General features: G+C 38.5%; 1 protein-coding gene across 7 annotated transcripts in view; it reads right to left on the reverse strand.

Moving 5' to 3' along the window:
• POC1B (POC1 centriolar protein B) overlaps positions 1–18,341 on the reverse strand; it is a 141,671-nt gene that overhangs the window by 99,353 nt on the left and 23,977 nt on the right. For all 7 annotated transcript variants that reach the window (XM_019742146.3, XM_019742145.3, XM_074325301.2 and 4 more), the window contains exon 4: positions 15,983–16,162. In XM_019742146.3, the coding sequence (XP_019597705.1) occupies positions 15,983–16,162 (180 nt within the window). The remainder of the gene's footprint in view (positions 1–15,982; positions 16,163–18,341) is intronic.

Consider the following 18,341-nt stretch of genomic DNA (forward strand, 5'->3'; position numbering starts at 1 on the left):
GGCATCTTTTCTAGGACTCTGATTCGTCTCTGCCCTCCTTCCAAGTCAAGTACCTTGTTTTTTAAAAGTATTCTTGATTTCTTTCTTCGGTACCTGTCATTTTCTGGTGGTGTTATCCACATGACCCAAGAGAGCCTTTATAACATGACTCCTCCTACCCACCTGGTAGCTGAGCCTTTTGTAAGGAAAGGACTGGTGTGTTTAGAATTAAATCATATCACCAACAAAAGGACCAATCCTTCAAGCCAATTACTTCCTGGGCATGGGGACGCCAGAGAGCTCCAATGGACTGAAAGTAGGACAACTCGTTTATATAGAACCGAAGTTCCCTAACGGACACACCTATCACTCACATGCCCCATTAAAAACAAATGAGAAAATTCTCAGATATTTCGTTTACTCTTTTTATGCTGTCTTCATTTAGGATCCTTTCCAAGGATCGTTTTTGTTCTCCTGAGTGCAGTTTTAGAATAGACAGAAGAGCAGAAGACCAAAAAAAAAAAAAAAAAAAAAAAAAGGAAAAAGAAAAGAAAAAGAAAAAATTAATTAGACTATTAGGAAACTATGAATAACATTTTTGTTATTAATATTTTAGAAATAACAAAAAACAAAAAAGACAGATTTAGGTCATAGACTGATTATGTTTTAATTGTATTTATATTTCCCTCTATGGCCAGATCACTATAAAAGTAATCAATGAAGGGTGTGGATTATAATTAAAGGTTTTTCTTTTTATTTTCTCTCACACTCTCCTCTCCTCCCTCCCTGTTCTTAAAGCTGACCTAAAAATAATTCTTCCTGACAGAAACTTTGAATCTGGCATTTATGGATTTGCCATATAAAACAAGGGGGACATAAAAGCACAATTAAGTTCTATGTAAAATAATCTTTAAAATTTCAAGAAAATAAACTTGCAAAGAAATATTTTCTACGCTGGAAGTTCACTTTGATTTTATAACAACATTTTATTTACCTTTTCCACCAGAAAATATGTGATGAAAATTCAAATATGAAGAGCAGTAGATGAAATTGATTTTATACACACCTTGGGGGTAAAAAAAATCCTACTCAGTATCCCCATGAAAATTAGCTCTACATAATAATGTGAACAACTAATGCAAGGAATCAAATTGTGTTTCTTAATAGACTATCTTTTAAAAAAATTAATGTGACTATTTCAAGTGGTAAGACTATTTCTGAGAGATGACTTGATTCTTACATTTTAAGAAAGCAATGATGAAAAAATTAACAAAATGGAAGGATCAGATTAAAAACAAAGTACAAAAATACTCACCTACAACATCATTGGCCAAATCCTACCACCACCTTCATTACTATCCTGCCTACATTTATTGAGCACCTATGACCTAGAACTGTTCTTAACACATTTCCTAAAGCAACTCCTTTCATCCTCAATTAGCCCTTCAAAACGGGTGCTACTGTTAGCCTGACTTCACAGATGAATAAACCAAGGCACACAAAGGGTGTCTGCCAGAGTCACACAACCAGGAAGATTTGAACCAACCCGACTCCATAGCCAAACCTCTCGGTCACTCTGCTTCAGCCTCAGACACAAATGAAAGTTTCTTCTAGTGGCCAAAATATTTAGAGCATTGAAAGCTCTGTGGCTTCTGTATAACCACAGAAGGTTCTAAAGTGGAGCACCATGAGGGAGGGCTCTTAGGAAGCCGTGTGATCAAGCTCTGAGACAGCCTAACCACCAGACTACCCTTTTATAAACATCTGTGTGTGCTACCATACGCTGTCAGCATTCTGGAGGACTTTAGAGGGGAGGACATTCATTCATTCATAGATATATTTCCCAAGCACCTGCCAGAACCAGGCACTGGGGCTGTCCTGGGTAGAAGGAATATGGTGGCGAATGACACTCAGCTCCCTGTCTTCATGAGGCTTTCAATCCAGGGAGGAGGAAGGAGGGCACACAAATAATATGATTTTAGATAGTGATAAGAAGAGAGCTGGCAGCAAAAAAGTACCCATTTGTCATTAGAAGCTCCACAGAAGAAACAGGAATTTAAACTCGTGAACAAGGAACTTGGCTAGTTAGAATCTATCCTGAGCAAGAGTGGCTATAGCCTGAGAGAAATTCCCCTGTGCTAAAGAAATGAAGGGAATGTGAACATTGGACAAGTAGAGACTGGAGGAGGTGGCTGGGAAGAAGCTGGCGCCAGAGAGAGAAGAGGTTTCTCACCCCAACTCAGCACGATCAAAGGGGAACTGAGGGTAAGGACTACCCCTCCTCTGGATACTACCTTGTAATCCCTGCATATGTTCTCTCTCTATATGTTTTTTTGCCTTTGGAGGGGTTGAAAGTCAAGATGGTGGTTTTTATCTCCTCCCCACTTTTATTTTTAATTAGATACATCAAAAATAAGTTAGCACCAATAAAACAAGCTTCTCTTTGCCCTGCCTTTGATCAGGAGAGAACAGTCCTTTCTTTGTCAGGGCTCGAACAACATCTAACTGTGTTATTAATTGTAAGAATGTTCAGGGGATGTAAAGTTTCTCCTGAGACATGAATAGACTTCCAACTCTCTAATTCAGTAGCAACACTGCCTTTTAAAACTTCCAGAGAGGGTGCCCCTAAGATGGATATGACATTAGTCAACCGTGACTTATGGATCAGCAGACGTGGACTACTTGTAAGGCATTTGAAAAGTTAACTGAACTACTATTTGATCCCTTAACATGTATTGAGAGAATGAGGAAATTCTTGAGCTTCTAGAAAGAAAGAATTCTAGAAAAACTGGTTCACATGTCCTTGAAGTATCCCAAGAGCTATGTAACAGGAGGCCCTTAACTTGGAATCCATGGAGTTCCTGAGACTGTACGTAAAATTGTATGTCTATATGCACAGACATAGAGTTATTCATTCATTAGAGAGCCAAATGGGTCCAGGAACCACGAGACGTTCTAAAGCGCTTTCATAAGAAATCAAAATTTTCATTTGGATATTTCTTATTAGGATCAATATTCTATATAAACAAATTTCTGGCCGTTAGAGTTCTGAGACCAGAGTGGGCACTGTTTCATGTCACTGAAGAAACAAATCATTAGGAAGAGGTACTCTGAAGCCAGCAGCTGGTGAATAGAAGAAGGGGGAAGCAGCAAAAAGGACTGGAAATAAGACTGACCAGTCAGTATAGAGTCCTGAATTAGAGGACCAATTTTGCAACTGCTCAGCTCTGGAACCTTGTGAAACTCACAACCACCCTGGCCACCGTTTTCTATTTGGATAAGGAGAGAGTTTGGTTTGCATTCAGACCTAAAACTTTCATAGACTCATTAAAAAAAAAAAAAAAAAAAAAAGGCAGTCTCAGAGTTTGCTTTGATGAGATTTTGTGTTTACATATTGAAGGTGAAGTTCAAGGCAATAACCAAAACATTTATTTTTTTTTTAAGTGCTGGTCAGCATTAGAAGAGAAACCATCTGTTGTTGATTGCAGTAACAGGACTCATTCCTGCAACTGCTGAGAGACAAAAAGCAGATGAAAGAGACATAAAAAGATTTAGGTATGCTATGAAACATGCCGATTATTTGTTGGATCATTTACAGATTATATGCCCAGGCATTTATCTCCTGGGATCTCCAGCCTTCAGTACAACTGCCTACTGGGTGTCTCCTCTTGGACATCCTGCAGGCACTTCCGACTCTGAACTTTTTCAAATCTGAACTCATCATCTTCCTCCCCAAACTGCTCCTTCCCCAGTATTCCTTTTCTCAGTAAATGGTTTCTCAAGCCAGAAACCTAGGAGTCATGCTTGAGTCCTTTCTCCTTCAGTCCCCCACATTTCAATCCATTATAAGTCTCTGTCTCTTCAAACCACAACAGGTCCTGCTGTCTTTCATTCTTCACATGCAACAAAAGTGATCTTTAAATGTTAAATCACATTTTTCAGATTGAAACCCTTTGGTGGTTTCACGGTTTCCTTGGGAAAGTACCTGACATTTTACCACTGGTTATGGGGTTCTCCAGGATCTGCCCTCCTGTCTCTTGATCTTCATCACCCTACTCTTCCTGATACCACATCCCTCTTCTCTAGAGTCCTCTCTCCTACCTCAAGGGTTTCCTCACATGCTGTTTGTTCCCTGGGCCTCAAACACTGCCGCCTCCTACTCTTTATCTAGTTTAAAACATCTCAAAGGATCTTACCTTCTTTCTAGTTTCTGCTCCCCTCATTTCCTCAGGAAAAGTCTCCCTGAATTCCTCCCCCAAAGTAGGTAAGCTCCTGCGGAGATGATCTTAGCATACCTGAACCCATGCTTACATCACCCTTACAACTACACGTTCTCTTTGCTTCCCTAACAGAATGTAAGCTTCAAGAAGAGAGAAACCACATTTATCTTATTCACGGTTGTATCCCAGACTCAGTGCATGGCACTGAGTAGGTCTTCAGTAAATGTTTAGGGCATAAGAAAAACCTCTTTAAGGGAATTGGGACTAATTTAATATTATAACCAGTGAGAGCTGACATTAAAAACTTTACAATTTGTCACACAATATGAACGTACTTATGTTACTGAAGTGTATGCTTAAAATGGTAAATTTTATATTCTGTATGTTTTACCACAATAAAGAAAAATCTTTGCAATTCAGATGGTCACTTGTAACACTAGCAACAACTGTAAATTAAAGGCAGATTTTCCCCCTAAAAATTAATGCTTGAAAAAAAAAAAATGTTGGAAAACTTGTCTCATTAGCCTCTACTTATTTTTGACTAAGGACACCATAAAGAAACCTAAGTAATCCCATAGTATACATTATTTTTTTAAAATACAGGGCTATAGTAATTTTAACTTCTAGAAGAATTATTTTACGACTGAAAAGAGATAATACTTCTCACTTACATATATATATTTTAAGTGATAAATATTTTCTTCATTACTCATTAAAGAAAAAATTACTTGTTAAAAAAACGTGGAAAATACAGTAAGTAAAAAAGTCCATAGTCCCATCCCATTTAATATTTTGTGTATGATAAGTACATTATCTTTTGTTCACATATAGATCTTTTATATTCTAATCATGGTTCTGAATTTTGCCCGCCCTCCCCCCAAAATAAACATGTTCTCATGTCATTACTTGCATATATTCCCTTTTTAATGGCTACATAACAATCTAAATTTATTTAACCAGTTTTCTTTATTTGGAAAAACTGGTTACTTCCAATACTTCACCATTATAAATTATACTGAAAACAATACCTTTGAATAGAAAGCTTTTTCCTTGGAATACAAAAGTGTTATTTATTTAGCATACATTTCTAGTTATGGAATCACTGTAACAAAAACTCCTGATATATTTTGCACACTGATTTCTAAAAAGATGATACTAATTTATATTTTAAAAGCATGAATATATTTCCCACTAGATGGCATATCTTAAAACTATTTCTGTAAATTAAGATTCATGGTCATAAACAATGGTTAGTTAGCCCAGAGAACACAGCTATGCATCTCTTCTTCCACTAACGGGCACTGTCTCTGTGCCACATTCAGTAAGTCTAGGCTCCAGGAGAAAGCTCAGAAGTATTGGGCACGGAGACAGATACAGAATTTTAACTACTTAAGTCCATCGCATACATTTAAAATTCAAATACTGAAGGGAGAAACAGTTGCTCTGCTGATATTTTATGTTCATTTAAATATACTGTCTATGCATTTGGAGGAAGAGCAGTATCACTTGGACTATTTTTAATGTTCAGCTGTTTAATTCATCTGTACCTTTTGTAAATGTATTATGTGCAATAATGGTCCAACTTTAATTTTTTCCAAATAGAAATCCAATTATCTTAATTATGTATTAAATTGTCCATCTACTTCCCCCACTGACTAGAAATGCCATCTCTATCATAAAACATACATGAGTCTGCTTCTGGGCTTTCTATGACCTATTTTCTTAACCTGTGCTTTTATTACCATATTTTAATTTCTGTAGTTTTATACTGTGTTCTGAAAGCTGGTTGGATACGTTTCTTCTAATTTTTTTTCTTGTCATTTTTTTCTTGGTTATTCTTGCACATTTAAATCATCCATATGAATTTTGAAATTAGCTTGTCAGGTTCCACTTGACAGAACTTCCAGGTCTGGACAGGGGGAGTAACAGTTATCAGGCTCGTATCCCTACCATAAACAATCATACAAAATATGTAAAGCAAATGTTTTTAGATACTGTGCAGAAACAGCACAGCGTTGTAAATCCCGAGAGATGGAAACAAATGAGCTCAGCACCAAATCCAAACCAGATTTATACCTGGAAGCATTTTTCAGACATTAGCACAAGGATATAGAACCCAAGGAGACAACAGCAGTTCCGCTGGGCAAAGGAAACAGAAATTGGAATTCAGAACTGCTAATGGGCTAGAATTTTGAGGGCATGATATGAGAGAAGAGCTATGAAGAGCAGAACCCCCCACCTCCAAAAAAAATCTGCCTACGTGTCCCCTTGAGTCTTTGCTCAAATTCAAAGCTGCTTATGCACAAGGCAACAAGGCTTAGCAGAGAACAATTACTGGAAGACTGTGAGCTGAACAAAGATTACAGAGGTTACAGAGGTTCCATAGTACTGAGAGCTATTCAGGTTCTGGGCAGACTTTGCTGAACTCTCTAGGCATTTGGCTGAGACCCTAGAAAGGCTACTAGTACTATAGCCCAAGAGTAAAGGCTACTCTAGATCTACCCTACGAAGTCTAAATCCAAGGCTCAACAGAATCTAGCAGCGCCAGCAGAAAGTTAACCGCGTATCAGAGCAGAACTCAACTCTTTTTAGAAGGCAATAAAGTAATTCATAATCTCACTTAACAATGAATGGGCATACAATAAAAAATAAAAAAAATCACGAGACATACAAAGAAGCAATAAAATGTAACCCAGAAATGACCTAGATGTTGGAATCAGCACACAAAGACATTGAAACGGTTATTATAAATATGTTCAAGGATTTAAAGAAAAACGTGGGCATAATGAGCAAACAAATGGGGAATCTCATCAGAGAAATGGATAAGCTTACAGTAGATTGGATACAGAAAAAAAGAACACTGGTAAACTTGTAGATAGGCCAAAAGAAACTATGCAAATTGAAGCAAAAAGAGAAAAAAAAGATTGAGAAAATAAACAAAGCCCCATTCGATCTAGTGGTCAAACATGTGAATTTGGAGTCACAGAAAGAGATAAGAAAGAAATTAGTGCAGAAAAATTATGAAAAAAGACAAAATGTTCCCAAATATGAAGAAATTATAAATCCATACATTCATACTGTTCAGTGAACCACAAGGAAAATACAAAAAACCATAGCTAGGCTCATCATGGTCAAATCACTGGAAACAAAAGATTAAGAAAAAAAAAAATCTTAGAGCAGCAGGGAAAAAAAGGCACATTACATATACAGGAATAGCAATAAAAATGACTGCTGCCTTCACATTAAAAAAACGCAAACCAGAAGACAATCAATGACATCTTTAGGGTGCTAAAAGAAAAATTATCCACTGAATTAGAATCCACTTAGCAAAAATATCCTTTAAAAAAGGATAAACAAAAAGTTGAGAGAATTTATCACCAGGAAACCTGCACTACAAGAAATAGTAAATGAAGATTTTTAGGCTCAAGGAAAATAATACCAGATGGAAACTTGGATCTACACAAAGGAATAAAGAGTGCTGAAAAAGTAAATATGGGGGCAAATATAAAAGACTATTTTGTTTCTTATTTTCTTTAAAAGAAATGGTTGCTTAATGTATTGTGGGCTTATATCATATGAAGTAAGTAAAACTGTCAAGAGGTGGGTAAATGGAGATATATTTTTGTAAGTTCTAACATTAGAACTTTTAGAAGTTCTGACATGATATATATAATAAAATGGCATAACATTAATTCAAGAGTAGACTGTGATATGTTAAGGATGCATACTGCAACCTCTAGCGGTTACCAATAAACAACAACAAAAAAACAGGACAAAGAGTATGGCTAAAAAGTCAATAAGAGAGATAAAATGGGATACTAAGAAGTTCTCAATCCAAAAGAAAAGAAAGCAGGAAAAACCACAAATATGTGGAGATTAAACAACATATTTTTAAAGAATGACTGGGACAAAGGAGAAATAAGAAGAGAGATCAAAAGATACATAGAAACAAATGAGAATAAAGATATGTCCTACCAAAATTTTTGGGATGCAGTAAAAGCAGTTTTAAAAGGGAAATATATATCATTACAGGCCTGTCTCAAGAAAGAAGAAAAATCCCAGATAAATAACCTCACATTACACCTTAAAGAACTAGGAAAAGAAGAACAAATGAAACACATAGTCAGTAGAAGGAAGGAAACAATAAAAATCAGAGCAGAACTAAATGAAATAGAGAACAAAAAGACAATAGAAAAAAATTACTACAACAAAGAGCTGATTCTTTGAAAAGATTAATAAAATTGACAAGCCCTTGACTAGAGTCACTAAGATAAAAACAGAAAAGACACAAATAAACAAAATCAGAAATGAAAGAGGGGAAGTACGGACACCACAGAAATACAAAGGATCATCCAAGAATACTATGAAGGACTATATGCCACCAAATTTAATAACCTAGAAGAAACGGACAAGTTCTTAGAAACATATAGCCTTCATAGGCTGAATCACGAATTGGAAAAATCTAAATAGACTGATCACCATTAAGGAAATTGAATCAGTCGTCTGAAATCTTCCCCAAAGGAAAAGTCCAGGACCATATGGCTTCACTACTGACTTCTACCAAACATTCAAAGAGGATCTAATACCTGTCCTACTCAAACGCTTCCAAAAAATTGAAGAAGAGACAGTACTCCCTAAATCATTTTATGAGGCTAACATTACCCTGATACCAAAACCTGGTAAGGACAACACAAAAAAAGAAAATTACAGACCAATATATCTGATAAATACAGATGCAAAAATCCTAAACAAAATTCTCACAAATCAAATGAAACAATGCATTAAAAAGATTATTCATCATGACCAAGTGGGGTTCATCCCAGGGCACAAGGATGGTTCAACATACGCAAATCCATCAGTGTGATACATCACATAAACAAAATACAGGACAAAAATCATATGACTATATCAATCGATGTGGAAAAAGCGTTTGACAAGATACGACATCCATTTATGATTAAAACACTTAATAAAATGGGTACAAAAGGAAAATGTCTTAACATAATAAAGGTCATATATGCCAAACCCTCAGCTAATCTCATAATTAATGGTGAAAAACTGAAGCCCTTTGCTCTACATTCAGGAACACGACAGGGCTGTCCCCTATCACCTCTGCTTTTCAACACAGTATTGAAAGCCCTACTCAGAACAATCAGACAAGGGAAATAAAAGTTATCTGAATTGGGAATGAAGAAGTTAAATTGTCTCTTTTTGCAGACGACAAGATTCTTTATATAGAAAACCCTAAAGCATCCACCAAAAAGCTATTAGAAACAATAAACGAATACAGTAAAGTTGCAGGATACAAAAATATATGTACAAAAGTCCACTGCATTCCTATATACTAACAATGAAATCTCAGAAAAGACATAAAAAAAAAAAAAAAAAAAAAAATTCCTTTTGCAATTGCAAAAAAAAAAAAAAGAATAAAATACCTAGGAATATACTTAACCAAGGATGTGACACACCTATATACTGAAAACTGTAAGGCATTTTTAAAAGAAATTGAAGAAGACACAAAGATACGGAGACAGTCCATGTCAACATAGTTAAAATGGCCATATTACCCAAAGCATTATACAGATTTAATGCAATCCCCATCAAAACCCAACATTTTTTAAAGAAATAGAACCATCAGATTTGTTTGAACCACAAAAGACCCCGAAAAGCCAAAACAATCCTAAGAAAAAAGAACAGTGCTGGAGGTATCACACTCCCTGACTTCAGCTTGAACTACAGGGCACCAATAATCAAAACAGCATGGTATTGGAGGAAAAACAGACACACAGACCAATGGAATAAAATTGAGAACTCAGAAATAAACCCACATAAATATGGACAGATAATTTTCGACAAAGAAGCCAAAAACATACAATGGAGAAAAGATAACCTTTTCAATAAATGGTGATGGGAGAATTGGAAAGCCAAGTGAAAAAGAAACTAGATTGCTATCTTTCACCATGTACCAAAATTAACTCAAAATGGATCAAAGACTAAACATAAGACCTGAAACAATAAACTGCATAGAAGAAAACATAGGTACTAATCTTATGGACCTTGGGTTCAAAGAGGATTTTATGAATTTGACTTCAAAGGCAAGGGAAGTAAAAGCTAAAATAAATTAATGGGACTGTATCAAACTAAAAAGCTTCTGCACAGCAAAAGAAACCATTGACAAAACAAAGAGGCAACCAACTGAATGGGAGAAGATTTTTGCAAACAACGTTTCCTATAAGGGGCTAATGTCCAAAATATATAAGGAACTCATACAACTCAACAACAATAAAAAATAAACAATCCAATTAAAAAATGGGCAGAGGACCTGAAGAGACATTTCTCCAAAGAGGACATACGAATGGCAAATAGACATATGAAAAAATGCTCATCGTCTTTAATCATCAGAGAAAGGCAAATAAAATCCACAATGTGATATCACCTCACACAGTTAGAAAGGCTATTGTCAACAAAATAAATAATAACAAATGTTGGAAAGGCTGTGGAGAAAAAGGAACCCTCATACACTGTTGGTGGGAATGCAGACTGGTGCAGCTGCTATGGAAGACAGTGTGGAGGTTTTTCAAAAAATTATGAATAGAATTACCATATGACCCAGCAAACCCTCTCCTGGGTATCTATCCAAAAAATCTGAAAAAATTTACCTGTAAAGATGTATGTGCTCCGATGTGCTTTGAAGCTTTATTTACGGTGGACAAGACATGGAAACGACCAAAGTGTCTTTCAATAGATGATTGGATAAAGAAGATGTGGTATATATACACAATGAAATACTAGTCTGCCGTAAGAAAAGATGAAATAATGCCATTTGCGAAACATGGATGGAGCTTGAGATTATTATGCTAAGAGAATTAAGTCAGACAGAAAAAGTAGAGAACCATGATTTCACTGATATGTGGTATATAAAACTGAAAACAACAAAGGAACAAGATAAACAAATGAAGAAACAAAAACTCATAGATGCAGACAACAGTTTAGTGGTTACCAGAGGGTAAGGGGGTAGGCGGGTGGTAGATGAGAGTAAAAGGGGTCAAATATATGGCGATGGAAGGAGAACTGACTCTGGCTGGTGAACATATAATGTGATATATAGATGATGTAATATAGAAATGTATACCTGAAACCTATGTAACTTTACTAACAATTGTCACCCCAATAAACTTAAAAAAAATTAATCCAAAAGAAAAGGAGGAAAAATAAACAAATAGGACAAGTAGAAAACAAAGAGTAAAATAGTAGACAACCTAAAGTAGTACTAGTTACATAAATTTAACTAAGCACTCCAATTAAAAGGCAGAGATTTTCAGACTCAAGTACTTGGAAATAAAGTCAACCTCTGATATTTAAATACATAAAATGCATTCAATGGAGGATAGTAGCTACCAGTATGAAGTAGCAACCTCAAATACTATGTAATTATGTTAAATGATTTTTGGATACAACCTAAAGGTGACTCCAGTATAATCCCTAGTAGAAAAAATTGGAATGTGAGGGTAGTTTATAGCTGATATTATTGATATTCATTAATTTGTTTAATTTCCATGATGACTCTATGAGGAAGGTACGCCTTTGTACCCATTTTACAAAGGAGCAGACTAAGGCCCAAAGAGGCTATGTCACATTCCCAGGATCACATGCTAGTGAGCCCACGGTTTTAACTACCCTATGCTGTCTCTCTGCTGAAACTAATCAACAATACTGCACTCCCTGAAAAACTATCAGCAGAGATGAGGTGTCCAGCAACTCCAAGAGGTAAGAGTAAGAGCAGTCAGTGTGTCTCCTGTCTGGCCCAAGGGAGAGAGTACCTGACCAGCAGAACGGATCATGCAGTTTCCTTTGCAGATATGTACATGTGACAGAGATAGGCCCATCTCACTATCCTAACCTGAGAAAACTATCCATCAATTTTTTTTCTTTCAACAAACTCTCTTGCTTTAGTTCCAGGGGCCATTGAAGCCTCATTGTGACTTTGTTGGCAAAAGAAGAAGACCCTGAATGAGGCACACAAATATTCTAGTTTCTTTGAAAGCTCATGTTGTCATTGTAAATAAGTAAACTGGCATATGGTTTATGTTTCAGACTCTCCTAAATTTATTGGTTCCTTCTGAGCATTCTCACCTCTGGGTGAAGAATAGAAACAAGAATTCTGGTCCTTCAGATTTTTGGAAGAAAGTTGTGGACTAAAATGACCCCATTAAGGCTGAGTGTTCACAGGAAGTTACACACAACACTCCGAGGCTGGGCCTGAGTGGTCGGTTGGGCCCTCTCAACTCTCTTGGTCTCTAACTGCAGTAAGATGAGCCGAGAAAAAAAGATTATAATAAATGTGTGAGTAGAATCCCTAGGCATGTTGTAGAGTACATGTATGGAAAGTTGCCAAGAAGATGAAATCTTTATTCACTAAATTCAACAAAATTATTTATCTAAGAACATTCCTCCAGAGAGGCCTCTGCAGAATTTCATATGAATCACTCCCTCGAAACAGAAAACAACTAATTAAAAACAAACCAAAAAACAACAACACACAACTCAGGACCACAAGGCACCAGCAAGATAAAGCCATTCCATTAAGACCAGGTGTGCTGAGTATAAAAATTATCAATCTGAACAGAAGTAGACCAACACAGAAAAAGAAAGTAGTGAAGCCCCATGGAAATAAGATGCATATACTCCTGAGTACTCCTGAGTTTGATATGAAAAGTCCACAAAAACGACTCTTGCCTGCAGATGCCCATGGAAACTCCTACCAAAGCTACTTGTACATTAGAGGTCAACCTTTCATTGACTCATTCAACTCACATTTTTGTACAACTCCTCTGAGCCTTCCCCACTCTATAACTAACACTCTACAGTGCTTCTCACACTGTAGCTGACTCCCTCTCGAACACTCTTCCCGATGCCCGCCTTACTAGCTTCCTCACTTCAGTCAATGTCCCTTAGAAGAGCCGCCTTCCCTGACTGCTGTATGTAAGAGCACCCCCAACTCCGCCACTCTCTACCTTGTGACCTTACAGTATTTTTCTGCAGAGCAAGTATCACTAATATATTTATTATCTGTCTCTCTTTGTAGAAGGAGCTCCACGGGAGTAGGAATTTTGTCGGTTTTGATTTCTGTGGTATCTACTGAATTTAGAACAGTGCCTGCAAGAGCATACACCATGAGTAAAATGTCTGTAATTCAAAGTCTAATATGACAGACCTCATAAACGGGATAAGGTGGTAGCCTAAAGAATCATAAGAAGCTAGGTCTGCGGGAGTCTGGAACGTTTCTTGGAGGAAGACGTGCACAGCAGCATTGCGAAGGGAGCGTGAAATCGGGGTGGGGTGGGGGGGCATTCCAGGCATGCGAGGTAGCATGTGGAAAGGCACGGATCGTAACAGAGCCTCACATGCTTGGGGACCTTATGTAGCCGCAACAAGGTGAAGGGTTAAAGGGACAAAAGATGAGGCTATAACAGGAAGGGAGAGCAGACATACCGGGGCGAGGAGTCGCTGAGTGCTTTTAAGCTGACGAACAGCATGGCCACATTTGCATTTCACCTTTGTGAAATCTCTTTGGAGATTATAATCGTTTATATTATGACTGGTGATTTATATTATGATCTGGTGATTACTACGTGCATATGTGCTATATGTATATTTGTTTATTTAAATAGTATGACAACCTATGTGGCAGGTAACTATTATCATCATCCTAATTTTACAGGTAAGGGAACAGAGGCACTAGAAACTTAGGTAACTTTCCCAAAGGTCACACAGCTGGTAAGTGGTGAGGCTGGGATTTTCACCTATATGTTTAGGTCCCAGGTCCACATTCTTAACCACGCAGCTATATGGCATATGAGTATATAGAAATACTACTGAGATGGCCAGAGCCAAAAGTAGCTGAGACCTTTAAAAGAAAAAAACTATTGACTAAAAGTATGACCTTCTGTTTGTCTTTTTCATTCTTCATCGACTCATTATCATAGATTCTTCATAACTCATTACCATAGGAGATAATCAACATCTCCTGAGCAATAATGTCCCATGGAGAGCATACTGAGGGTTCCGAGTGTGGACTATAAGGGGAGACAGCTGGGCTCATCATCCTCTTCCACCATATTCCACCACATTCCAGCTGGGGTCACCCAGCATGTTTCATACAGGGGGCACAAAGCCGAATGGCTGTAGGGTTGTCCGTACTGGGCCCTTTCTTGTGAGACCTGTCCCCTCTGTCCAGCACCAGGACGGACGGTTGGTATGAGCCCTCCGCCCAAGCCAGGGTAACTGGTCTTGTCAGACGCCCGGCTGAACAGAGACACCCACGCTGTCTCACTGCCTAGCACAGATACGGGCACAGGCCTGAGCTGACAGTCACCTCCTGGTACTTCTCCAACTGGAGCCGGGAGAAGCTTCGCTTGGCTACTCACACAGCTGTGAGGACTTCAGCCCAGAGCTGGCAGCGACCTCAGCAGCAGGGTGTTTGAGAGAATGGAGCCTGCGCGTGAGAGGCCGAGAGAGAGACCTGAGAGCCCTAGAGTCCCTGGTTCTAGTCTTCCCGCTTCCTACTCCAAGCTTGTCAAACACATCAGACAATGAACCACCTTGAAAAGAGAAAAGGTATTTCTTTGAGTTTCTATCACTTTCAATTAGATGAGTTTAACTTTAACTCTGAAACTCAGTCTCCTAATCTGCAAAGTGGGGAAAAATAAAACACTAGGCCTTCCCTCCCAGGTAGTTCTGATGGGGAAACGAGATATACACTGGAAGTACTTCACTCATGAATCTTAGGAGTGGAAAATGCTCTGCTCCGTGGCTGTCAGCTGACAGTAACTCCTACAATAGCACTGTCCCAACAGAGTGTTGCCAAGATTATGGCATCATTCTTGGTTCCTTTCTTTCTGTCACATGCCACGTGACAGCAAGTACTGCTGGTTGTAACTGCAAATTACTATATCTAGAATCCAACCACTTCTCAAAATCTCCAGTGCCAGGGCCCAGGAGGGTCCAAGCCAGGATGTGAATTACTGCAACAGCCTCCTAACACCACCGCCCTGTCTCAGCCCTGACTGGTGACAGTCTCTTATTCACAGAGCAGTCCGAGTGATCCCATTAAATGGAAGTCAGAGAGATGAGCAAGCTCCCAAGGCATCTCATCTTAGGGTGACCTGGCCCCGGCCTCCACCTGGACCTCTCCCACCCTCTCCCCACTCTGCTCCCACCAGCCTCCTTGCCTGTCCTCAGTCAGCCACCAGGCTCCAACCTCGGGGCTTTCGCGCTTCTTTCCTCTATCCAGGACAGTCCTTTCCCAAATAGCCTCAAGCCTCACCCCCTCCCTTCCTATAGGTTTCTGCTCAAAGGCCACTCTCTTTGTGAGGCAATTGCTGAACACCCTTTTTAAAATTGCAGCGCCCAGCTCTGTTTTTTCCCCTAACACTTACTACCATCTGACCTGGCATGTCCATTTTCCTATTTGTCTAGTCTCCCTTCTCTAGAATGTAAGCTTCACGACAGCGGGGGTTTTTGACTGTTTTGTTTACCATTATTCCCATCAGTGTTGTGTCCCTGGCACACAATAAATATTTACTGAATGAATGGATGAACAAATGGAAGGAAAGAAGGAAGGAAGGGAAGATGGAAGGAAGGAAGGGTGGGCGAGAGGGAGAAAGAAAAGCAAAAAGAAAAGAACAAATTTGCCCTCAACCTCCTTTCCTGGGAGTTGGGGTGCAAACATGACTATGGCAGGGAAAATGTGGAAATCTTATCATGAAACTTTGTGCACTTACTTGGCACAGCGTACCCAGTGTGTATGTCGGTACAAGGAGTAGAAGAAGCGCTGGCGATACATGTTCCATACTTTGATGGATTTGTCTTCAGAAGCTGTAGCTAGAAACTGGCCATCAGCTGAAAAGTCCACACTTCGAACTGGAGCTGTATGAGCTTTAAATTCAGAGGATTTCCCTCTCCTGGAAATAAACAGTTTAATATTGATCACATTTAATTCTAATCAGCATCTCATCGGTATATACACTTTGAAACGTATAAACTAGCTGGACTCTTGTAAAACTAACAAAAGTGTGAGAAGGCTGTGTTGTGCTACACTCTTCATCAATACGGCTTAAAGCTGGTTTTATTAAAGCCACAACTGATGCTTAATAAGAAAGACTCTGGCGGTCCTCACCATGAAATGCATTTGCTGTTTTTGTTTTAATTAGAAGCTAGGGAAATAATATTTTGAACAAATCTCTGCCATGCATTTTAAGTTCCTATTGTTTCTCTAGAAAGAGCAAAATAGAAACTGCAACCTAGAAAAGCTAAGGCTAATTAAATGAATAGCTCCAAAGCAATATGTTCAAACTGGGGTCACTATACAGGATGTCCCTAGGTGAACTGACTTTTCAGTTTCCACCCACCAGTGATGAGAACTGGGACCCCTAGGGTGTATCTAAGGCTTTGCTCACCCCTAGGACCAATCTTATACTCACAAGCAAAACAAAGGATAAATGACAATAATAGAGTACTTCAGTTCTCAACACCCTGAAATTCAGATGCATATTTTTTTCTTGAATAGGGTGAGGAAAAGAGAATAGAAAAACAGATGGAGAAAATAATATGTGGCATTTAAGGAGAAGCAGAAGAAAACAAAAATGTTCAAATAGTTAGGGGCAGGCTGGTAGATAGCTCTGGAGTTAAAGGTGACATTTGAGAAATAGCACTTTGTGTCAACCTTACCAAGTTCCCAAGGTACTTTCATTTTATACTACATACAGACTTAGCAATTTTTCCATTTAAAAGGTTGTATTTACACAGGTGGTACCTTATGAGAAAAATCGCCACAACTGCTTGAAAAAGATCAGGCAAGTGAACTTACAGAAGACTGGGAAGTTACACTCAGCTCCTCCTACTGTCTCTTTTCCCACACCCAGTAGGTCAACGCATCTATGTATTCAGTGATAGGGATATCACTACCACTGCCTAAATACCGTGTTTCCCTGGAAATAAGACCTATCTGGACCCAGTCTTATTAATATAAGACCCAGTCTTATATAAGACCCGGTATTTATTATATTAATTATAGTATATTAATTATATTATTATATTATATTAAAATAAGACCGGGTCTTATATTACACAAGACTGGGTATTATATTAGACCTGGTCTTACATTATATTAAGACTGGGTCTTATATTAATTTTTGCTCCAAAAGATGCATTAGAGCTGATGGTCCGGCTAGGTCTTATTTTCAGGGGGAATATAGTATCTTCTGAATCCCTCCTCTTCTTTCTACCCCGTCGTGCTTTCATTAAGGTAAATATACCCTACATAGCCTTACCTTGATTATTGCAAAAGCCTTCGCTGCTCTCCCTGCTCTAATCTTTTACCCCCCTCCAGTCACCTACACACTGTGCTTAATTCCTTGCTAAAAGTGTAACCCCAAGCGTGCAGATCCCAGCGTAAACGGGTCGCTGGCTGCGTTCTAAAAGGTACAACATCCCAGCTCTTTGATGAGGTTTGTGCCACCGCACTGGACTTTGTACTCTGACAACAGTCACAGTGCTTCAGACACACCTCAGTCTGTGTACTTACTGCTTTCTACCCGGAGCTACTTCCCCCGGTCCCCGACCTCCTGGACTAACCCAGACAGGCTTAATTGCTCCCCACCTGCTACATCTATTTTGCTTATTGCATTATGCAGTACTTTATTTTTTTTAATAGATGTGTTTCTCTCCTATTAAGCAGTAAAGTTTTTGAGGACAGGAATGATGATTTATTCATCTCTATAAGGCCAGCATCTAGCATAATGTCAGGCATATAAAAAGCTCAATATATTTCGTTGAATTCCACTGGGAAGAGGTGATACTTAAGGCTCTTAGATCCCTCCTGCCTACACTCCCGGTGGCCTACAGAAAACAGAGGCGACAGTCATAAATCTCTATCACCTGATACATGATATTACACCTGGAATAACATCAGTAAAAAAAAATTAGGAGGGAGAATTCAGGGACCAGTTCAGTGAGGTTTCAAGGGCAAGTTCTATGTATAAAAGTCAGAGTACAGTTTGGTCTAAATTCAAGATAAGGCCTGGAGGAAACAAAGACCAGCCTCGGCAGGTGCTATGACCAGGAAGCCGAGACACGCCCCAT

This window comes from Rhinolophus sinicus, chromosome 1 (genome assembly GCF_057876585.1).
Source record: "Rhinolophus sinicus isolate RSI-liver-muscle chromosome 1, RSI-T2T, whole genome shotgun sequence".
Taxonomy (NCBI): Eukaryota; Metazoa; Chordata; class Mammalia; order Chiroptera; family Rhinolophidae; genus Rhinolophus; species Rhinolophus sinicus.